Below are 24,571 nucleotides of genomic sequence, written 5' to 3'. Positions count from 1 at the left end.
CAGAAAATAAATGATACATTTTTATTGGAGTAACTTATTACATTTTTGACTAGTTTTCAGAGGCGAAAACCTCCTTCCTTAAGTCAGGACATGCATACTATTATAGCAGTATCCTGCCCGACCTGAAGAAATAGGTTTTGGTCTCCAAAAGTTAGTAAAAAAAAAATTTATGTACTGCAATATAAAAATGTCAGTTTAATTTTTGTTGTATTTATATTTATTAAGTTTTAAAGTGGACTAACACTGTTGAAGCATTACTTTATCCTAAATTAAAATTCTTTTTTTCCACCTTTGCTGTCTGGCCATTTAATTTTTCTAATTATCCAAGTCTCTGATTGCTGCTTTCCTTTCTTCTTTTAACTCTTTCCAAGGGTCTCCTGTCCATGTGTCATTTTGTTTTCTCTTCTGTCTTTTTCACCTCTTCCATTATAACCAACTCCAACGCCGATCTGTTCCAGCTCTGTGGGTGCTTGAGTACCCCCAATATTGAGCAAACCCTGTGTGTCCAGGGAGGGGTAATTTCTATTGGGGTTTACCATCCCCAATCATTTTGAATAGTTTATTTGTAGCATTTATATCCCACATTTTCCCACCCATTTGCAGGCTCAATGTGGCTTACATTTGCCGTAATGGCTGTTGCCATTTCCGGGTAACAGAATTACAAATGGTATTGCGTTAAGGTGCATACATACATGGTAACATACATGGAACATGATATATATGGAATAGATTGTGGCATATGTATATACCATGTGCATACATACATGGCATTGCAAGAAGGTTCCTGAGTGAATAAGTTGGATTGTAACATACAATATGTTATCGACTATAGGGAGACCCTATTTGACATAGTTGACTCCTATGTCCCCACCTATCCAGTCTTACCCAATTTCTCTCACTCTCCCCAGCCCATAGCCTCTGTCTCTCCCCCCCCCCCCCCCCCCCCCATGTCTTTATCCAGTATTACAAAAGAGAGGGAATGAAGTACAAACTAAAGTCCAAACAAAAAAAACAGCACCACGGGCCTTTAAAAATGGAACACAGTTCTTTAATGAATGAGCCTTGACAAAAAGACCCGACACGGGCCGTGTTTCGGTGACTAGCATCCATTTTGATACAGAAAGTGAAAGTGCCTTGGTGCTTTGTAGCTTTTACTACATGAGACGTGGGGTAAGGAATAATATATTGTAAAGGAATATATTCGAGTTATTCCCCAGGTTTTCCACGTCATCACTGTGACCCCTGACGCAGGTGCTAGTCACCGAAACACAGCCCGTGTCGGGTCTTTTTGTCAAGGCTCATTCATTAAAGAACTGTGTTCCATTTTTAAAAGCCCGTGGTGCTGTTTTTTTTCTTTATCCAGTATTACCCCATCTCTGTCACCTCCCTTTGTCTAGACTCGTTTCTCTCTTCCTCTCCACCTGTCCAGTCTTGCTCAATTTCTCTCTCTCTGTACCTCTTTCCCTCCTTCTCTCCCTCCTCACCCATTGTCTTGTCTAGTTTCTCTCTACCCCTCCCATCCATTCCAGCTCTGCAGCACAGTGTCCCTCCCGTGCACCTCCGCTGGACCCGCCCTAAAAAACAACCAAGGGAGACAGGCGGAACCCGGTTCTCTGCAGCACCACTAGTGCTTCCTGCGCCAGTCCTGGAAGTGTACATCAGAGGAGGCAGACCTGGCGCAGGAAGCAGTAGCGGCACTGCAAAGAACCGGGTCCCGCACATCTCTCATGGTGGTTTATTAGTTTGGGTCCAATCAGCTGCAAGCTGCGTCTGACATCCCTTGTTAGAAGTAAAAGTACAAATACTTTGTTACTATCCATCTCTGGCTAAAAGTTGGATGAAGGGTTAAAGAACAGCCCAATTTCTGTGCCAAAAGACTTGAAATAGGACACCAGGATTTACACCAGGTTTCAGCTGGCATTAATACCTGGTGCCCAACATTTGGAACGGAAACGGGTTCTAAGTGCTAGTCTACGAATGGCGCGGAACCCGGAGTGCCGTCTGTCGAATAACACTCTGCACTGATTTTTTCCAGCTCCAAAATCTCTGTGCCATTTATACTATGCTCCACTAAATACATTATCATAGCTTTGAGCAAGTAATTAGAAGTTCTATCCATCTGGTAAAAAGATTCTAAAACTCACTTTATTTAACTTGGCTCCCCCTCCATTGCCCACAGCTCTTTCCTGACGCAACAGCCTCTGTGGCACTGTTTCACAATAAAGGAATCTACAAGTATGCAAGATAGACATTCTGCAGCTTACTCCCTACTTTCAGGGTTGGTGAAGAGGGGTAATGTGGGGATATCGTAGGTGTAAAGTCTTGGCACTGAGGGTGGTGAAGGTGGGCACTGTGGGGATATTACAGCTGTAAAATTCCTTTTCTCTGGGGGGGGGGGGGGGGGGGGGGGGGGGGGGGGGGGGGGTTGTCATACTGATTGAGTCAGGTGGAGAAAGAAGTCTTACCTGTCATATTATTTGATGGCTCTGTGCTTGGGGTAACTGCAAATGAAAGATGAGAAATATTTATTTTTCTTAGCTAGAAAGGTAGAGATGTTAGTCCAGGGAGTGACTGTACATTTCCAACTGACATCTGAGGAGTACCCCAGAACTACAGATAGCACTGAGTAACAGCAGCCCCTGACCTGTGTCAGGGGTGTGCTGGTAAATTTTTAACAACAGGCTCTTTCTCCAGATGTAGCCAGCTCTGCAGTTGGAAGGGCCAGGGGTGGCCGGGGGTGGGGGGGGGGGGGGTGGAGAGCAAAACTTGCCTCTCTTTCCTCCCTCCCTTCGTGCGGGCACGCTAGGCATACCTTTGCTGGCAGCCAATAAATGGACTGCCACCACTCCCAACTTCTTGCTCTGAACAGCTTCTCTCACATGCTCGAGAAGTCTCAGCCTGCTGCCCAGAGCTGGAAACAAGGAGCGGGGAGCAGCAGTAGTCTATTTACTTGGCTGGCAGGGCTCAGCATCCCCACCAGCAAAGTAAAAGAGAATTCACCAGGGGGCCCAAGCCCACATTTTGGGAGCCAGTTGTTAAAGTAGCCATGGAGGGCCCTACTTTAACAACCGGCTCCCAAAATTCTTAAAAACTTAACAACCGGCTCTTGCGAGCCTGTGAGAGCCTGCTCTAGCACACCACTGTGTGAGATGCATTTCAATGAGACACATGAAGGGGTTCAGGTAGAAGAAGAAGATCACAGCTCTTTATCATGATGAGCAGCAGAGAGAATGAACTCCACCAGAACACCTCGTAGTTCTGAAAAAGCTCTTTCTAAAGGACTCCCACACTGACCTCATCTTCCAGGCCAAGTCCTGGGGACCCATTAGCTCCCTGGAGAATGAGGTGACTGAAATCCACTCCTCACCCCACCCCACTTTGCATCAGCTCCAGGCCAGAGGACAGAAAACAGAACTGACTAAGATAACCATCATGCCAATGAGAGCTAAGGGGGGAAGTTATCAACATGGGCTTCTGTGGGTTATTTTACTGTTAACCCTACTTATTAGTAACTAATTCTCATTGTACAAAATGGGACCTGTGGTAAAATAACCTGTCTTAATTGTAGCTCACGTTGATAACTTCCCATCCTTAGTGTGAAGAGTTTCTGGTAACCAGAGGTGATATTGTGATGTCATAATGTCTCATTCCACCAATAAGAGCCAACCTCATCAGTGATGTCACAATGGCTTGATTGCCCTATACTTGACTTACTTCTGATATTGTGATGTCATAATGCCTCCACCAATAAGAACCAACCTCATCAGTGATGTCACAATGGCTTGATTGCCCTATACTTGGCTTACTTCTGATATTGTGATGTCATAATGCCTCACTCCACCAATAAGAGCCAACCTCATCAGTGATGTCACAATGGCTTGATTGGCTCACTTATAGCAGTGATTTCCATTTCTAGAACATTTCTTTTTTCTTTAATTAAGAGAGGAAGTTATCAATTTGGGCTACCATTAAGCTGGATTGTTTTACAACAACAACAACAACAACAATCATTTCTAACGCGCTACTAGGGTTACGTAGCGCTGTACAATTCAAACGTAGAAGGACAGTCCCTGCTCAAAGAGCTTACAATCTAAAAGACAAGAGAACAAACTAAGGACAAGTGAACAATCTAGAGGATGAGTGAACAGTTAATCTGATAGGGTGGATAGATTGGGGCATTCTATATTTCTCGAGCGGTTAGGCGCCGAAGGCAGCATTGAAGAGGTGAGTTTTAAGCAGAGATTTGAAGATGGGTAGGGAGGGGGCCTGGCGTATGGGTAAAGGAAGATTATTCCAGGCATAGGGTGAGGCAAGGCAGAATGAGCGGAGCCTGGAGTTGGCAGTAGTGGAGAAGGGTACTGAGAGAAGGGCTTTGTCCTGTGAGCGGAGGTTGCAGGCGGGAACATAACCTGAGCTATTAGTAACTAGGCTTCATTGCATAAAATGGAACCTGTACTAAAATAGCACATTAGTGGTAAAATAATGCGTCTTAACAGTAGCCCACATTGACAACTTCTTCCCTATGGGCTTCTTTTACAAAGCTGCACAGCAAATGAAAGGGAGCCCATAGGAACTGAATGGGCTTCCTGTCATTTACTGCCCAAAATTTGCTAGCGTGGCTTTGTAAAAGAAGCCCTAAACCATTTTTTTTTCTGAAGCTTCAGTGTTCAATTGGCAGAAGGTTCCTGGCATCATGGAAAGACTACTATGGCCACTCTCATTTCTTTAGATATGAAAAAATACATCCTAAGAGACAGAGCTGAATAATGTCCAAAATTGCTCCCCAATATCTTTTTTTTCTGAATTTTAAAAAGCTACAGGCTAGGTATCACCCAAAATTCAATCATATACTCTGTTTGGGAGCTCTGCAGATTAAAGATCTATGTAACAATACAAAATAGTTCAAACACCTCCATAGGAGGGGCCATCAGATTATGAGTCCCTTTAGAAATCATGCTGTAAACTAAGGGGTTAATATTCAATGACAATTATCTAGGAAGGAGTGGCTTCTACCCAGCCACATAATGCAGCAGAAAATCTTTGTCGACAGCCCCAGCACTGACTGGATAGCTCTGGGCAGTCCAGGGTAGAGAGATGTATTTATCCAGGTACCGGCGTTGAATGTTGTCCATAATCACGAGATATTTACTGATGGTTTACAGGTACCAACCAGTGCTCTATAAATGAATATCTGATTATAATTTCAAATGACGCACTCAGTATTTGAAGTCAACATTGACCACAGTGTTTAAATATTAGAGGTGGGGGGGTGGGGAACCCTAGAAATGCTGCATCTGGCCACCATCCTTAGTAATGTAAGAGGCAGCACAGATTGAGGAGTTCTGGGCATGTGACGAGAACTTTGACTTACCTGCTGTTTTATTTGCTGTCTCTGTGTTAACAGTTACTGTAAATGACAGAAAAGGCAAAGCTTAATTGGTTATTTGTCACAGGCTTCATGTGCAGATCCATAGAATCAAACTGCCATCAAGAAAAAGTTAAAGCATAAAATGACCATACTATACATAGAGGGGCATAATCGAATGGGGATGACCATCTCTAAGAGCGCCCATCTCTAAGGACGTCCCGGCGAAGGGGCGGGGAAACCCATATTATTGAAACAAGATGGGCGTCCATCTTTCGTTTTGATAATACGGTTGGGGGCGCCCAAATCTCAACATTTAGGTCGACCTTAGAGATGGTCGACTTAAATGTTGAGATAGTCGACCTTAGAAATGGTCGTCCCCAGTTTTCGGCCATAATGGAAACCGAGGATGCCCATCTCAAAAACCACCAAATCCAAGGCATTTGGTCGTGGGAGGAGCCAGCATTCATAGTGCACTGGTCCCCCTCACATGCTAGGACACCAACTGGGCACCCTAGGGGGCATTGCAGTGGACTTCACAAATTGTTCCCAGGTGCATAGCTCCCTTACTTTCAGTACTGAGCCCCCCAACCCCCCCCCCCAAAAAAAAACCCACTCCCCATAACTGTACACTACTACCATAGCCCTAAGGGGTGAAGGGGTCACCTACATGTGGGTACAGTGGGTTTCAGGTGGGTTTTGAAGGGCTCACTTTTTCCACCACAAGTGTAACAGGTAGTGGGGGATGGGCCTGGGTCCACCTGCCTGAAGTGCACTGCAGTACCTACTAAAACTGCTCCAGGGACCTGCATACTGCTGTCACAGAGCTGGGTATGACATTTGAGGCTGGTATAGAGGCTGGCAAAATGTAAAAAAAATTTTTTTTAGGGTGGGAGGGGGTTGGTGACCAGTGGTCCCTCCAGTGGTCATCTGGTCAGTTTGAGCACCTTTTTGAGGCTTGGCCATCAGGGACGCCCTTCTTTTTCCATTAACAGCTGAGGACGCCCATCTCTTAAGCACGCCCCAGTCCTGCCTTCACTATGCCTCTGACACGCCCCATGAACTTTGGTCATCCCCACGATGGACTGCAGTTGAGGACACCCAAAATCGTCTTTCGATTATGACGATTTGGGTGACCCTGAGAAAAGGACACCCATCTCCCGATTTGTGTCGGAAGATGGGCGCCCTTCTCTTTCGAAAATGCCCCTGATAGCCATATAAACCCATAAATACAGTGCTGGCATCTCCCAAGAGCAAGTGTTACCAGGTCCACTGAAATGGGAAAAATCTGTTCCTGGTCATCCATTTTAAGAGGCCAAAACTTTCATTACATATGCAAAGTAACAAACATAGAAACATCGATAAACGAAGACGGATAAAGACTCACAGGAACAGAAGCCTGCCCTTGCAGATCAGCAATGTGGCCGCACCAGAGAAGAGGACCGGCTGGCGGGGGTTGGGGACCCCCGCCACCAAAGGTACCCGACGATGGTGGCGGCGGGGGAGGGTTGGCAGTGGCATGGGGGGGTCAATGGGGTTGGCGTTGGGGGGGGCCAGGGCCAAATCTACGGGGGCCCATGCCCCCACATAGCTACGCCCCTGGTTTGAAGTCTCTTAAGTAAGGTGTTTGTGAAGTCCAGGTGTATTCTGTTGCAGTAGTCAAGAGAGGATACTAGCAGCACGTATACCAAACATTTATATTGACCGATTTCAAAGTATTTCTGAATGGTATGGAGCTTTCTCATTAGGAAGAAGCATTTTGTAGCCAAGGCGTTAACATGTGCCTCCAAGGTAAGAGCGCAGTCAATATGAATGTCTAGGAGTTTAATGGTTGGAGAAAGAGTGAAGTCTAGTTGGTTGACGGTAATCATCTTTTGGATTTGTTCTGGCTTTGAGTGGAAACATAAGAATTTGGGTTTTTTGGTGTTGAGTTTTAGTTTATGAGAGTGCATCCATTTTTCTAATAAGTTGATACATTGTTGGATCCTAGATATGTCTATTCTGAAAATTGACTGGATGGAGATTAACACCGAGATGTCATCGACATAGATGTAGTGGGGGAAGCCATTTCTGTCTAACAGTGAGCTTAGAGATCGAAGGAAAACATTGAATTGTACTGGATCCCGCACCTGTAGCTCCAGTTTTGGGATAGGTCTGTGTTCACTTTGACCCTGTACGAACTACTTTCTAGGAAGCTTCTGAACCACTTTAGAACATTTCCTGTGATTTCCATTTCCTCGAGATGGGCCCAGGGCAGAAACAGAGGAGGGCGCCCCAAAGCTGGTCTTCAGCCTATGCCTTCTTCAGCTTGAGGCAGGTTTGGGGGCCCCCTGTAGTATGCAGGGGCATAGCCAGACAACCACATTTGAGTTGGCCTGGGCCCAAGATGGGTGGGCAGAACTCCGCCCTGTCCCACAAGTGATTTGGTCTCTGACTCTCTTGCCTGCATGCCATATAGTCTCTCAAACATCCCCCCTACCCTGCATACCTTTTAAATAGCAGATTTTCACCAGCAGTGAGCAGCAACTAATACACACTGCTCATGTTGGCCCCACAGTCTTCCCTCTGATGCAACTTCCTGTTTCCACATAGGCGGGAATACATCAGATGGAAGGCTGTTATGCAGGAGGGACAGTTATTGGGAGTGTTCGGCTGGTGGGGCTTGGGAATCCCTGCCAGCCACATCATAGATGAGCTGCTACTGGGTGGGCCTGTGCCCAAAATGGGTGGGCCTGGGCTCATCCAGGTCCACCCTTGGCTACGCCACTGGTAGTATGGGGGCCAGGGCAATTGCCATATTTGCGACCCTCTAATGCCGGCCTTGACTCTAGTCCTGGAGTTACTACTACTTAACATTTCTAGAGCGCTACTAGGGTTATGCAGCGCTGTACAAAATAAACAAAGAAGGACGGTCCCTGCTCAAAGGAGCTTACAATCTAAAGAACAAAATGTCAAGTTGGGGCAGTGTAGATTTCCTGGGTAGAGGTGTAGAGGTTAGGTGCCGAAGGCGACATTGAAGAGGTGGGCTTTAAGCAGAGATTTGAAGATGGGCAGGGAGGGGGCCTGGCGTATGGGCTCGGGGAGTTTGTTCCACGCATGGGGTGAGGCGAGGCAGAAAGGGCGGAGCCTGGAGTTGGCGGTGGTGGAGAAGGGTACTGAGAGGAGGGATTTGTCCTGAGAGCGGAGGTTATGGGTAGGAATGTAAGGGGAGATGAGGGTTGAGAGGTAAGGAGGGGCTGCAGATCGAGTACATTTGTAGGTTAGTAGCAGAAGCTTGAATTGAATGCGGTACCTGATCGGAAGCCAATGAAGTGACTTGAGGAGAGGGGTGATATGAGTGTATTGGTTCAGGCGGAAGATAAGACGTGCAGCAGAGTTCTGAACGGACTGGAGGGGGGCTAGGTGGCTAAGTGGGAGACCAGTGAGGAATAGGTTGCAGTAGTCAACGAGAGAGTGAATGAGAGTTCGGGTGGTGTGCTCTGAGAGGAAAGGGCGGATTTTGCTAATGTTATAGAGGAAGAAGCGACAGGTCTTGGCTATCTGCTGGATATGCGCAGAGAAGGAGAGGGAGGAGTCGAAGATGACAACGAGGTTGCGGGCAGATGAGACGGGGACGATGAGGGTGTTATCAACCGAAATAGAGAGTGGAGGTAGAGGAGAAGTGAGACTGGGTGGGAAGACAAGAAGTTCGGTCTTGGCCATGTCCTGGAGTTGGGAAAAGCTGCCCTAGAGGAAAGGAGGGATAGGGGGAGAAATGATACAGACATTTAAATACTTGAAAGGTATTAATACAGAACCAAATCTTTTCCAGAGAAGGGGAAATGGTAAAACCAGAGGACATGAATTGAGTTGTGGGGTGGTAGCAGTGCACTTTTTCTAGTGAAAAAGGTGCCGGTACTCAAATGCGAGGCCACCCTTCAGGGGTGGGGTGATCACTGAGGGACCCACCCCACAGCAGCCAGGCCCCCTGCAACCAGTCACAGAACCTATGTCAAGGCAGAATTGGTGTGTAGAGCCTGAGCTCTTTCATTAAAACTTGGGGTCCATGGGTCAATTTTAGCAGCCAATGGAAAAGGTGCCGGTACTCAGTACCCCCTCAAAAAAGGCCCTGGGTGGTAGACTTAGGATTAACGTCAGGGAATTCTTTTTCGATGCCTGGAATGCACTCCCGTGGGAGGTGGAGACAAAAATGGTGACAGAATTCAAAAAGGCGTGGGATAAACACAAAGGATCCCTAATAAGGAAATGAGTGGTATAAAAAACAAAAACCTAAATGACTGCAAGCATGTTGATGTGTTGAGTGCAGGGGCGTAGTTATGTGGGGCCATGGGGGCCTGGGCCCCCGTAGATTTGGCCATGGACCCCCCTGCTGATGACCCTCTCGACCCCCCCCCCCCTCGACCCCAACCCACCATCGCCATCTGCTACCTGTACATTGCAGGACATCAGACTCAGAAACAGAACGAAGGAAGAAGAGGACCTCAGCTGGCGGGGGTTGGGGTCCCTGATGGCAGGGGAGGGTTGGCGGCAGGAGGGAGGGTCGAAGTTGTTGTTGGTGGTGGCGAGGGAGGGGGGGTCGTCGTCGGCAGCGGGAGGCTAAAATGTGCCCCCTCACCTCGGGCTCTGGACCCCCCTCCCGCCGAAGTCTGGCTATGCCCCTGGTTGAGTGCTGTTTAGATTGTGACTCTGGCTGTGAAGACCTATGGCCAGAGCCAGGCAGACTTCTATATTCTGTGTCCCATATATGACAAGACAGATTTGGATAGGCTGGAGTTGGGCTTTGATGGCAACATCGGTAGTTGGAACGTAAGGACAGAGCCGGGTGGAGTTCTATGGTCTGTGTCCCAGAAATGGCAAAGATTTTAAAAACAGGATAAAATTCTCTGTTTCTGTGGATAACACTTTCATCCTTCCTGTCTCATCAGCTCGTAACCTTGGGGTCATCTTCGACTCCTCCCTCTCCTTCTCTGCACATATTCAGCAGACTGCTAAAACCTGTCGTTTCTTTCTCTATAATATCACCAAAATTTGCCCTTTCCTTTCTGAGCACACTACCAGAACCCTCATCCACACTCTTATCACCTCTCGCTTAGACTATGCAACTTGCTTCTCACAGGTCTCCCACTTAGCCATCTCTCTCCTCTTCAATCTGTTCAAAATTCTGCTGCACGACTAATATTCTGCCAGTGTTGTTATGCTCATATTAGCCCTCTCCTCAAGTCACTTCACTGGCTTCCTATCCGTTTCCGCATACAGTTCAAACTCCTCTTATTGACCTATAAGTGTATTCACTCTGCAGCTCCTCAGTACCTCTCCACTCTCATCTCTCCCTACATTCCTCCCCAGGAACTCCGTTCACTGGGTAAATCTCTCTTATCTGCACCCTTCTCCTCCACCGCTAACTCCAGACTCCATTCCTTTTATCTTGCTGCACCATATGCCTGGAATAGACTTCCTGAGCCGGTACTTCAAGCTCCATCTCTGGCCATCTTCAAATCTAAGCTAAAAGCCCACATTTTTGATGCTGCTTTTAACTCCTAACCCTTATTCACTTGTTCAGAACCCTTATTTTATCATCCTCACTTTAATATTCCCTTATCTCTTATTTGTCCTGTTTGTGTGTCCTAATTAGATTGTAGGCTTTGTCGAGCAGGGACTGTCTCTTCATGTTCACGTGTACAGTTCTGCATACGTCTTGTAGCGCTTTAGAAATGATAAGTAGCAGTAGTAAAATATTTTATACCACATTTATTGTTGGTTTAATGGAAAATGGGATGGGATTTGATATACTACCGTTCTGTAGTTAGAATCAAAGTGGTTTACATATGTATTTTGTACCTGAAGCAATGAGGGTTAAGTGATTTGCCCATAGTCACAAGGAGCTGCACTGGGAATCGAACCCAGTTCTGCAGGTTCTCAGGCCACTGCACTATTAGGCCTGCTTCTAATTGATATTATGAGTGTCACTGTTGGGCAGACTGGATGGACCATTCAGGTCTTTACCTGCCATCATCTACTATGTTATTATTAAGAAAGGGAGTGAAGGCAGGGAGGTTATGACCAACATGGAAGAAACTGGGGCTGGTGAGGATTTGAGAGCAGAAGAAACTAGATCAGGGCTGGGGAGGGAATAAGTACAGTGTAAAAATAGGGAATCAGTAAAAGACAAAAGGGGAAGGATTGGGAAATGGGAGGGCTGGGAAGTAGGCAAAAGTGTGGAGATGAGCTAGGAAGGAGGTGATAGTAGTAGATGGAAAGAGCAGTAGGTATGTTAAAAGTAAAAGATGGAGACTGTGGACTGGAGAGTGTGAAAAAGGGTGAAATTTCAGTGAATAGAAAGTAAGAAAAGACGGATAGAGCTAAAAAGGCAAAATCACTATCATAGTAACATAGTGACATAGTAGATGATGGCAGAAAAAGACCTGCATGGTCCACCCAGTCTACCCAACAAGATAAACTCACATGTGCCATTTTTTGTGTTTACCTTACCTTGATTTGTATCTGTCATTTTCAGGGCACAGACCGTAGAAGTCTGCCCAGCACTACCCCCCGCCTCCCAACCACCAGTCCCGCCTCCCACCACTGGCTCTGCCACCCAATCTCGGCTAAGCTCCTGAGGATCCATTCCTTCTGAACAGGATTCCTTTATGTTTATCCCACGCATGTTTGAATTCCGTTACCATTTTCCACGCCACCACCTCCCACGGGAGGGCATTCCAAGCGTCCACCACCCTCTCCGTGAAAAAATACTTCCTGACATCTTTCCTGAGTCTGCCCCCCTTCGATCTCATTTCATGTCCTCTCGTTCTACCGCCTTCCCATCTCCGGAAAAGGTTCGTTTGCGGATTAATACCTTTCAAATATTTGAACGTCTGTATCATATCACCCCTGTTCCTTCTTTCCTCCAGGGTATACATGTTCAGGTCAGCAAGTCTCTCTTCATACGTCTTGGAACGCAAATCCCATACCATCCTCGTAGCTTTTCTTTGCACCGCTTCCATTTTTTTAACATCCTTCACTATCAGAGACAGATGTACGAGAGGAATGGAAGAAAACAGGAGGATAGAGAAGAAATAGCAAATGGAGAATAGACCCTAGAAAGAGAGGGAGCAGTATTGAGCCCATGGCAGTGAGCATTTCTTTAACCACCAACAGCTGTGGGCCAAGCTCAGCCTGGATGTTTAGTGCCAGGTCATGTCCAGGCTCCAGGGTTGAATATCCAGCTCACGTGTGATCACCCAGAAGTTAACCAGCGGCCAATGTTCACAGCACTGCCCGGTTAGCTGGGTGGATTAAGTTAGGAAAATCATTTTGCCCTCCTACCTCTATTCACTTACTTAGCCAGCTAGACTGAAAATGGCAGCTAAGCCATTAAGTACCAGCTCCATCCAAGCTCCGCACATGGACCAGCCCAGCATTAACCAGACAGTGCATGAAGCAGTTAAGTGACTCTAAATATCACCAGATGGCAGACACAACCGATTTAACTGAGCAGGAGGGTCTCCTGTCTGGTTACATTGCTCTGAATGATTAAAAAAAAAATAAACAGAAGAAAGCAGAGACTAAGACCAATACAATCGGAAAATAAAATTCCCTGACAAGAAAGGTAGAAAAACTTGTTACATTTTTAATTGGACTTTGCTATCTCAGAGAAACATGCATTTCTGATGCCTGGAGTTGGAATATTAAACCCCAGGGCGGGTTTTGAAACTGCAGCCCTAGGATGGATTAACTATTGAAGCTCTAGCCAACCTCTTCCCCCCCCTTTTTACAAAGCCATGCTAGCGTGGCTTTATAAAAGGGGGGGGGGTTAGTTTGGTGTGATTATAAACTTGATATCTTATTTCTAATTTATATATTTATACCATTCTTTTTGTACATCATACCAAACATGTTTTGGAAGCTGAGATTTCTATAGCTAATTAAATCAATAAAGTAAAAATAATTCAATAGTGGATTAATTATTCCTGTTTTCAGTGTAAAGCCCCTGGTTAAGAAATGTTAGCCAGTCTGTATGCCTCATTTAACAGAACATTAGTTCATTCACATATTTCAGGTGAAATGCTTTCATTTCTTTCTGCGGAAGCCAAAACTATGATCAGTGATAAGAAATCTAACGCAGTCATCTTTACCTTGCGCATATGCTACGCTGGTGATGAACAGCAGCAGCTCCCAGAGTACTGCTATGACCCCCATGCTGATGAGGTCTCCTCCCAGGCTCAAGAAAGGAGCAGCCTAATTCATATAGATACACCTGTCATGGGCTGCACCTGGTCACATGATCAGCCCTCACCAATCAGGCAGATACTCATGAAGGAGCGGCCTTTTGCTGAAGCTTCATTGGAGCAGGGGTATTCCAGGTCCTGGGAGCGAGGTTCAGTTTCATTAATTCTCTACTCTTGGAACACTGCTTCTCATGATGCACTTGGAAGGCAGATGCCAGCAGGCAAGGGTAGGATCAGCCTGGGTAGCAGAAAAGAAAGTATAATATAGCAAAAGCCAGCCAAGGAATTAGACGGCTTTCTGCCAGATCAGAGATGGATCAAGGGACTGGCAGGAGCACCAAGGTCCAAAAACTCAAAGCTCACGGTGGGTAATTCGAAGTATGTTGCCAGTTTCACAATTCAACATTCAATTCCACCAATATACAACACAGTATTTTTATCAGATTCCCATAACAGAGGGTGGCAAGTTGACCACCGACCCCTTTCAACATATTTATGAGTGATCTAGAAAAGGGAACAATGAGTGAAGTAACCAAGTTTGCAGATGGTATAAAAGTGTTCAAAGTGTTCAAAGTTGTTCAATCACAGTTAGATTGAGAGGAATTGGTAGGGCAACTGGTGAAGCATCTAAATAGCAGATGAAATGTAATATGGACAAGAGCAAAGTCATACAAATAACACAGGCACAGAATTGTGGAATCCGTACAAAGATTCTATAGAGAAGAAAGCTTAAGCCTTACGGTTACACGATGCTGAGGTCCGTATTTAGAGTCTACAGATAGGATAAGATGAGGAGGGACCTAGTGAAGTTTGGCAGCAACGATTTAATGCTAAAAAAATTCAAAAACCCAAGGGAATAGTACACTTTAGGGATGAAGAGCTTTTGTGCATGAACCAGGACCCACTAGTGGGATGAGCTGGATCAGTGACCCAGCAGTAGAACTGCAGTTTTAAAACTTGCAAGTTGGCAGTCTGATGTCTTGACTGGTGAATTCATAATGCAATCAGAAAGTGTAGGCTTCAAGTTCTAAAAATCTTAACAATGCCCTACTTAAGAAGAAAGTGGAGAGGAACAAGGGGTGATGAGAGAGAAGACAGATGCAAAAGAAAGCAGGGGAGATAAACACAAAAATGCAAGAGAAGGAAGTTAATTTCATGCAGGATGGGAGATGAAGATGTACCAGAGGGACAGGAAGGGGAGACAAGAACCTTGGAGGGAGATAGAGAGAAAAGGGTGGACAGATGGAGAGCAGCCTCAGAAGCAGATGGAAAAGGGTAAAAGAGAGTGAGTGAGAGAGAGAGAGAGCAGAATTTTAGATTTGTTTTCCATGTCTGTGAAAGAGTTTGCATAAAATGCAACCTACAGACATTTTTATTAATGGTTATTAAAGAAATAGATAACAATGAGGCTTGTCTGGTTTATACGTAAATCCGACCCTGGTTCAACGGTCTGTAAGATCCACCTTTCCGGCGAACCCCCATATCTCTCCCATGTTACCTCCCTATTCCAGCCAAAAAACACTGCGATCATCGTTTCAAAATTGACAGTGCCTTCATTTCCAGAAATCATTCACGAGCACACCAGCAAAGTGATCTTCCCATTCCAAGTCCCTAAACACTAGAAAAAACTACCACAGCCCCTCCGTCATCAGACATTGCTTCAAATTTTCAAATCAGAACTCACAACATTCCTTTTTTCCAATGCATACTCCTAGCCCCTCCCCCTTTGCTGCTCACAAGAGATGATCATGGACTTGACAGACTACATTGACGCCCCCTCCCCCTTTTCTATCCTATCAAGATTGTAGTTCTACCCTCCTCTCTTTTAGCCATGTCTTGTCTTTCCCTTTCCCCTCTTTAAGACGTGTTTAGATTGTAAGCCATTGATGGACAGGATAGTAAATCCTGAATGAAACTTGGATGATGATACTCAGGGCTTTTTTTGGGGGGGTACTTGGGGGTACTGAGTACCGGCACCTTTTCCATTGTCTGCTAAAATCGACCCATGGTCCCCAAGTTTTAATGAAAGAGCTTAGGCTCTACACACCAATTCTACCTTGTCATAGATTCTATGACTGGTTACAGGGAGCCTGGCTATTGTGGGAGGGTCCCTCAGTAACATAGTAACATAGTAACATAGTAGATGACGACAGAAAAAGAACAGCACGGCCCATCCAGTCTGCCCAACAAGATAACTCATATGTGCTACTTTTTGTGTATACCCTACTTTGATTTGTACCTGTGCTCTTCAGGGCACAGATCGTATAAGTCTGCCCAGCACTATCCCCGCCTCCCAACCACCAGCCCCGCCTCCCAACCACTGGCTCTGGCACAGACCGTATAAGTCTGCCCAGCTCTATCCTCGCCCACCTCCCAACCACTGGCTCTGGCACAGACCGTACAAGTCTGCCCAGCACTATCCCCGCCTCTCAACCACCAGCCCTGCCTCCTAACCACCGGCTCTGGCACAGACCATACAAGTCTGTCCAGCAATATCCCCGCCTCCCAACCACCAGCCCCGCCTCCCGATCTTGACTAAGATCCTGAGGATCCATTCCTTCGGCACAAGATTCCTTTATGCTTATCCCACGCATGTTTGAATTCCGTTACCGTTTTCATTTCCACCACCTCCCGCGGGAGGTCATTCCAAGCATCCACTACTCTCTCCGTGAAAAAATACTTCCTGACATTTTTCTTGAGTCTGCCCCCCTTCAATCTCATTTCATGTCCTCTCGTTCTACCATCTTCCCATCTCCGGAAAAGGTTCATTTGCAGAGTGATTACCCCCACCCCTGAAGGGTGGCATGGCATTTGAGTACCGGCACCTTTTTTGCTAGAAAACACACACTGATGATACCACACACCTACAGTCTGTTTTTAAATCTTAGATCCGCACGTGCATTATGTATGAAACATTCTCCGTATTACCAGACTGAAAAACAGACAATTTCTCAACCCTCTTTTTTTAAATTTAAGCAAGATACAGTATAATTTCTTTAAAACAAGACCCCAGATGGATTGTGTCTACTGCAAGGAATCACCTGCAGCCCCTTTTAACCGTCACTTTAATTTGTGCAGATCAGGGGACAATAACAAATGAAAATAGAGTTTGGCCTGTGGAGAGAAACAAAAGGCAGGAAGAGCCAGGAGAAAAATCCTCTCCCTAAGAATGAGCCCAAGGTCAGTGCGTCCCTCACTTCAGAAATACAATAACCTGCGTTTCTTGCTCCAAAGTTTGCTTTTCTGCTTGGATCCTTTCTTCAAGCCATTGTGACAGAGGCAGAGAATGACTTGGCCCTGTGCTGCTAAATCACAATATGCGCTGGGCCATCCATCATTGAATGGTAAACCATATTCTGCTCTATTACTAAACGATTCAGGACAACCGGCCGCTGGGTAAACAGCCAAAGATAACATTAAAGGAAGCAGCGGTTAGACTGCACTCATTAGAAAAGACAAATGAATTGCTCTGTAATTAAAAGCAGTAATTAAGCTTCATTTATTTTATCAGACTCTAATAAAGGAATGAGTTGAAGTTATTGCTGCAGGAAAGGGCAGTTTTTCATTCCCCTGGCATATCAAAAGCAATGGAAGTAAAACCCGGCTGGCTCAATCCGTCCTCCTTTTTCTGGAGCCATATAGGTAACCCTACTGGTGAAGGCCTGGATTTTTTTCAGGATTCTGCAGATTTGTAAATTAATTGTCTCACAGCCAGAAGGAGGATTTAAGTGTCTGGCGATTTTTTTGAACTTTAGTCCTCTCCAGCTCTCCAGGCTTCTCCCCTCTCAGTGCAGAGATTGCGGTAGGATCCAGTCAATGGCAAGGCTGCTAAGCTGGTAAATCCTGGTTCTGCCTCTGTCCCACCCACAGCCCCCCCCCCCCCCCCCCGTACTAACTGGACAATGATGGAGCACTTTCCCCGAGAGTTTCAAGGACACTATCCGGTTATTTGCAGCTGAAAATCTAGAAACCACCTGGGGCCAATGCTCAGCACTCCGGCATTATATGGAAAATTGCTAAAAATACAACCGGAATAGCGCACAAAAATAACTTCAGCATGCTCAATCTTAACAGCATGCAAATTTTGTGTGCGCTGTACAAAGGGGAGGAATGTGCCTGGTGCATAAGAGCATAAGAATAGCCACAATGGGTCAGACCAACGTTCATCAAGCCCAGAATCCTGTTTCCAACAGTGGTCAATCCAGGTCACAAGTACCTGGCAGAAACCCAAATAGTAGAAAGATTCCATGCTACCAGTCTCAATAGCAGACTATGGACTTTTCCTCCAGGAACTTGTCCAAACCTTTTTTAAACCCAGATACGTTAACCGCTTGCTTTTATTGGCCACTGCCGCATATTGGGCTGAAGATTTCAGCGTATTATCTACAACGACACCTAGAACTTGTTCTTGGATGCTGACCCCCGAGGTGGACCCTAACATCAGGTAACTATGATTCGGATTATTCTTCCCAATGTGCATCACTTTGTATTTGTCTACATTAAATTTCATCTGCCATTTGGATGCCCAGTCTTCCAATTCCCTAAAGTATTCCTACAATATTTCACAGTCCGCTCATGTTTTAACAACCTTGAATAGTTTTGTATCATCTGCAAATTTGATCACCTCACTCATCCGTTCTGATTTCCATATCATTTATAAATATGCTAAATAGCACTGTTCCCAGTACAGATCCCTGCGGCACTCCACTGTTCACCCTTCTCCACTGAGAAAAATGACCATTTAACCCTACCCTCTGTTTTCTGTCCAATAACTAATTCCTAATCCACACCAGAACCTTGCCTCCTATCCCACGACTCTTTAATTTTCTCAGGAGTCTCATGAGGAACTTTGTCAAACGTTTTCTGAAAATCTAGATATACTACATGAACCGGCTCACCTTTATCCACATGCTTATTCACGCCTTCAAAGAAATGAAGCAAATTGGTAAGGCGACTTCTCTTGGCTGAATCCATGCTGACTCCGTTCCATTAAGCCATGTTTATTCTATGTGTTCTGCAATTTTATTCTTTATAATAGTTTCCACTATTTTGGCCAGCTCTGATGTCAGGCTTACTGGTCTGTAATTTCCCAGATCACCCCGGAACCCTTTTTAAAAATCAGCATTACATTGGCCAACCTCCAATCTTCAGGTACTATGGAGAATTTTCTGAGAAATGGTGACCAGAACTGAGCGCTCCTGCCTGGTTAAATCATTCGGGACAGAGCTACTGAATAGCACCAATAATTGCCCAGGGCGGAGCCTGGGGGGTGCTGGTACTTAACCAGTTATCAGCCATATTCAGACCACTAACCAGTTAAGAAGTGGCTAAAGTGAGGACAGCAAAAGGCTACGCTAATTTCAGCCATTGAACTAACCACACACTGAACATTGGCTGTTGTTCGATTAACTTCTGGGTATCAGCACCAGGCATATTGAATATCCAGAGGTGGAATCGAAGGGTGGTGCCTGGCCGATATTCAGTCAAGGACTGCATAAGTGTCTTATTGGGTCCCAGCTGAACATTGACTGGGACCCAGATAAGCTTCAGTGGCCAACACATGTTTAATTAGCCCCAGATATTCCATGCCAGCGCTTGGGCGTGGTTCGACATTGAAAATCCAGGGCTAATGCTGCCCACGGCTCGAAAAAAACCACTGACTGTCACAGGCTGAATATTGACTGGATAGGTTTTTGAGCAAGATTTTTTGAGACATTTGGTTTGACACTCAGATTGATTTTTGTTTTTTCTTGTTCTAAAAGTACAAAGACTAGGGGACACTCGAGGAAGTTACATGGAAATACTTTTCAAACCCTCCAGCACTGTCTCACAAATATACAGAATCGGCCCCAGCATCAACCCCTGAGGCACTGCACTGCTCATTTTCATTTCCTACAAGCAGATTCCATTTACCACCACCCTCTGTTGACATGTCGGTCAACCATTTTCCAATCCATTTCACCATCTTGGGTCCTAAGTTCAGTCCTCTCAGCTTATTTATGAGTCTTCTGTGAGGGGTGGAATCAAAGGCTTCGCTGAAATCCAAGTAGATTACATCTAGCTCATGTCCTTGATCCAGTTCTTTGGTCACCCAGTCAAAGAAGTCAATCAGATTTGTTTGGCAGGATTTTTCTTTGGTGAAGCCATGTTGCCTCAAATCCCGTAACCCGTTGGTTTCTAGAAAGTTAACTATTTGTTCCTTCACCAGTGACTCCATTATTTTTCCTACTACTGACGTGAGGTTTACTGGCCTGTAGTTTCCCACTTCTTCCCTGACCACACTTTTGTGAAGAGAGACCACATCGGCCTCTAAAGATCTGTTAAATAAATCCTTAAGAGGTTCTGCCAGGACTTTTCTGAGCTCCCCTATCATGTATCCCATCTGGCTCCATAGCTTTGTCCACTACCAGATTTTAAAGCTGTTTATAAACGCTGTCTTCCGTGAACGGCTTAATATCCACTCCATTCCCAGATATACCCTCGGCAGTTGATTGCGGTCCTTCTCAAGGACTTTCTTCCATGAACACAGAAGTATTTGTTCAGTACGTTTGCTTTGTCCTCATCACTCTCCACAAAGCCATTCTCAAAATCTTTCAGTCTTACAATTCCATTCCTATCTTTTCTCCTTTCCCCAATATATCTGAAAAAGCTCTTGTCACCTCTCTTTTCACCTTAAGATATTTTTTTCCCCGCCTGCACTTTCATGAGCTGTATTTCCCTCTGAAACTCAAAGAAGCTAAGCCAGTAATCTCTTCTCCTCCTGTTGCGTTCTTCTGTATTTCTTGAACGAAGCCTCTGTTGCCCTTATTTTTTCAGCCACTTGTTTGGAGAACCATATAGGCTTCCCATTTCTCTTGTTTTTGTTTACTTTCCTTGTGTAAAGATCAGTTGCCATATTTACAGCTGTTTTCAGCTTGGACCACTGCTCTTTCACTTCACATGCCTATCCATGCCATCAGCTCCTCCTTCAGGTATTCCCCATTTTGCCAAAATCAGCACATCTGAAATCCAGTACTTTGAGTTTTGTGCAGCTGCACTCCGCTTTTGATCTCAAACCATATAGTGTGTGGTTTATTAGGACTAGGGGAGGATACAATGAAGCGGGAGGATTGTGAAAAATTACAAGAGGACCTTACGAGACTGGGAGACTGGGCGTCTAAATGGCAGATGATGTTTAATGTGAGTAAGTGCAAAGTGATACATATGGGAAAGAGGAACCTGAATTATAGCTACGTCATGCAAGGTTCCACATTAGGAGTCATGGACCAAGAAAGGAATCTAGGTGTCGTCGTTGATGATACGTTGAAACCGTCTGCTCAGTGTTCTGCGGCAGCTAAGAAAGCAAATAGAATGTTAGGTATTATTAGGAAAGGAATGGAAAACAAAAATGAGGATGTTATAATGCCTTTGTATCGCTCCATGGTGCAACCGCACCTCGAATATTGTGTTCAATTTTGGTCGCTGCATCTCAAAAAAGATATAGTGGAATTAGAAAAGGTGCAGAGAAGGGTGACGAAAATGATAAAGGGGATGGAACGACTTCCCTATGAGGAAAGGCTAAAACAGCTAGGGCTCTTCAGCTTGGAGAAAAGGCAGCTGAGGGGAGGTATGATAGAGGTCTATAAAATAATGAGTGGAGTGGAACGGGTAGATATGAAGCGTCTGTTTACGCTTTCCAAAAATACTAGGACTAGGGGGCATGCGATGAAACTACAATGTAGTAAATTTAAAATGAATTGGAGAAACCTTTTGTTCACTCAACATGTAATTAAATTCTGGAATTCATAGCCGGAGAATGTGGTAAAGGCTGTTAGCTTAGCGGAGTTTTATAAAGGTTTGGACGGCTTCATAAGGAAAAGTCCATAGACCATTATTAAATGGGGAAAATCCATTATTTCTGGGATAAGCAGTATAAATTGTTTTGTACATTTTGGGGATCTTGCCAGGTATTTGTGACCTGGATTGGCCACTGTTGGAAACAGGATGCTGGGCTTGATGGACCTTTAGTCTTTCCCAGTATGGCAATACTTATGTATTTATGTAAGCTTCAAAGTAGTACATTTAAAATGAATTGGCAAAAATATTTCTTCGCGCAACATGTAATTAAACTCTGGAATTCGTTGCCAGAGAATGTAGTAAAAGCAGTTAGCTTAGCAGAGTTTTAAAAAGGTTTGGATAGCTTCCTAAAAGAAAAGTCCATAAGCCATTAATAGGATGGACTTGGGAAGAATCCACTGCTTATAAGCAGCATAAAATGTATTGTACTGTTTTGGGATCTTGCCAGATACCTATAACCTGGATTGGCCACTATTGGAAACAGGATGCTGGGCTTGATGGACCTTTGGTCTGTCCTAGTATGGCAACACTTATGTTCTTATGTCCTTATCATTTAGGTGGGCACCCATCCAAATATTGAAACACTGCCTCCATTTGTTGTTTTTTGTTTTTTATTTATTGCAATTTTTCATAATAGAACAAGCAATATAATCTTATGAGCCAGACAGCAAAAAAAAAAAAAAAAAAAAAGAGAGGGTCCAAAATTACAGAGAACAAAGCAGCCCAAAAGGGGGTCTCCAGACCTGGAACAATGGTCCAACCCATTAAAGACTGCACCCTTGTTCCAGTTCTGGAGGCCCTTTTGTGCTAAAAAGAAATACGAGTCAGTAATCCAGTCATGTTTCTCTGGAGCGGTGAACAGAAATGCCAGATTATTTGTTCTGCTCTGTCAGTTGACTGGAAGATGATAGAAGATTTTAATATGTTTGGGACACTGATGCATTGAGCTTTTGGAAGCTAAGTAATTTTGCTTCACTTTGAAAGTTTTGAAAAATATTTTGATAAAGACATTTTTGGAATAGACTGTGATTGTTTACACAGGGGAGTGGCATTGGAGTTTTTCCGACTGGTAATGTTTTCTCTTGAGTAAGCTCTCTGCTATTTCGCAGTAGCTGTAAAAGCTTTTACTTTCAAGGTTCACCAAGGTCTTTTCTGCCATTTTTCATCCTTGCTTCCTGGTCGACTTTTTCTGATTATCTCTATGTATCTTACATTTATTGAGTTAGCACCAAGAAGCCTGTAGTGAAGAGGGGCACTGAGTAATGGAGATGACCTTCATGCGAAGAGTAATATGAGAGGAAGAGGGAGACAAGAGGCAGAAGGCAAAAAAAGCACAGCTTTGGCAATTTAACACGGTGTCAGGAAAAGTGACTGGGCCCCACTACTGGGTATTGCAAGTCTTGATCATGAATGAATATGAAGAACTGTTTGGACTGACCGACAGATGCACCTTCTTCGGAGCAATAACTGGTTGTGAAAACCATCATTTTTTGTCACTTCTAGCTGCTCCCAGATCAATTAAAAGAAAGAGGCTGAGAGCTACATCAGTGCCATCAACCTGCAAAGCATAGGATCAACTGTGTGGACCAAAGGTCCTCCTCTGAGCTCAATCACCCCAATCAAAGAAACAGGATCAGACGGCAGGACACACCTCCCATGTGAAAGCTTAGTATTAATTGGCAAAGCTGTTATTCTTATCCCAGGAAGAGACTTCATGGGCATGGGGGCCATTGGGAAGCTCTGGGGGCTGCTGTTCTTCACCACCAGCATAGCCTATGGGCAAGGTAAATACATTTCTTTTTAACAGAAACAAAAATGTTTGCCCCCCCCCCCCCCCAAAAAAAAAAGGTTTCTGTCTTTTCAGTCAAAATGTGATTATTGGAATGGTGTTGCTGCTGTTTTTGCCAGTGTCTTATTGCTTATGGATTTTGTGTAAGTGTGTATAAAGATATCTACTACTACTACTACTACTATTTAACATTTCTAAAGTGCTACTAGGGTTACGCAGCACATAGAGGGACAGTCCCTGCTCAAAGAGCTTACAATCTAAAAGACAAGTGAACGGTCAGTCCGATAGGGGCAGTCAAATTGGGGCAGTCTGGATTTCCTGAACGGTGTATTTTCATATTTGTAGATCATTTTTTTCTGAGGTTTTTGCAACTACATTCAAAGCGGTTTACATATATTCTGGAACATACCACTCTGCACATAACTGGACAAATGAGTCTAAGAGATGTACTAAAAATTTTCCTTCACCTAAAGTACGTTGTTATATGAAGAATATGAAACAGAGAAGTTGATCTTCTTATGTATATATTTTTTCTTATTTTTGGTTTAAATTGATATGAAAAAAAACCAAAACATTTTTTGTCTATTATTACTTTTTGTACTGTGCGCATTGAATAATTGATCCTTGCCACAGATTGACGAGACATTTCCCCCTCATTGACCAGTCACTTTTCACTGTGTGTGGTTTTTGATTTCTTTCAGCAAAACCAGCTTCAGAACTGTGTAAAACAACTTTTCCCAAATTTAAACAAGGTTTGGTTCTTGGTGTCAGATTCCCCCCCTCTGTTGGAGGAGCTGCCTCTCCACCTCGTGGGAGAATAGAGATGGGGGTCAGTAGAAGCAAACCCTCTGTCCAAGCCCCATCAGTTGCCCTCTCTTGTGTATTTATTCTTTCTTATTATGTGGTGTTTATTCGACTGTCTCTAAAGAAGAAGCAACAATTAATTGACTGTACAAGTACTGAGAGAAAAATGCCTTATTCTATTTTTATTTAGCTGCATTTATATCCCACATTTTCCCACCTATTTGCAGGCTCAATGTGGCTTACAATATAATACAACTACAATCACATTGATGGAATAGAGAATCAGAGTATATATAACAGATAAGGTGCATAGGAATATTATGGCGATCAGATTCTAGTTACATCATCTGTTAGTATTATGGCAGAAGAGCAGAGGAAAGTGTTCTTTTCCGTGGTTTCCTCAGGGCAGATGGCAATCCTATGTCCTTGTTAGAAATATTTGCCAGCAGAGATGATGTACATAAAGGAATGCTGAAGAGTGAGAGCCACGCTGGAAATTCAGAGCCAGAGAGCAGAATAAAGGAATATAAACATCAGAGACTGTTCAAGACT

General features: G+C 44.5%; 1 protein-coding gene across 1 annotated transcript in view; it reads left to right on the top strand.

Annotated features, from left to right (window-relative positions):
* Nucleotides 1–13,459: 13,459 nt before the first annotated feature.
* The window catches only part of LOC115471030 (deleted in malignant brain tumors 1 protein-like), a 94,816-nt gene continuing 83,704 nt past the window's right edge, over nt 13,460–24,571 (top strand). The window contains exons 1-2 of the mRNA XM_030204699.1: nt 13,460–13,817; nt 23,130–23,210. Of these exons, the coding sequence (XP_030060559.1) occupies nt 13,460–13,817; nt 23,130–23,210 (439 nt within the window). The remainder of the gene's footprint in view (nt 13,818–23,129; nt 23,211–24,571) is intronic.

The sequence above is a fragment of the Microcaecilia unicolor genome, chromosome 5 (genome assembly GCF_901765095.1).
Source record: "Microcaecilia unicolor chromosome 5, aMicUni1.1, whole genome shotgun sequence".
In the NCBI taxonomy this organism is placed as follows: domain Eukaryota; kingdom Metazoa; phylum Chordata; class Amphibia; order Gymnophiona; family Siphonopidae; genus Microcaecilia; species Microcaecilia unicolor.
Note: the sequence above shows the minus strand (reverse complement) of the source record. Positions and strands in the feature narration are given on the sequence as shown.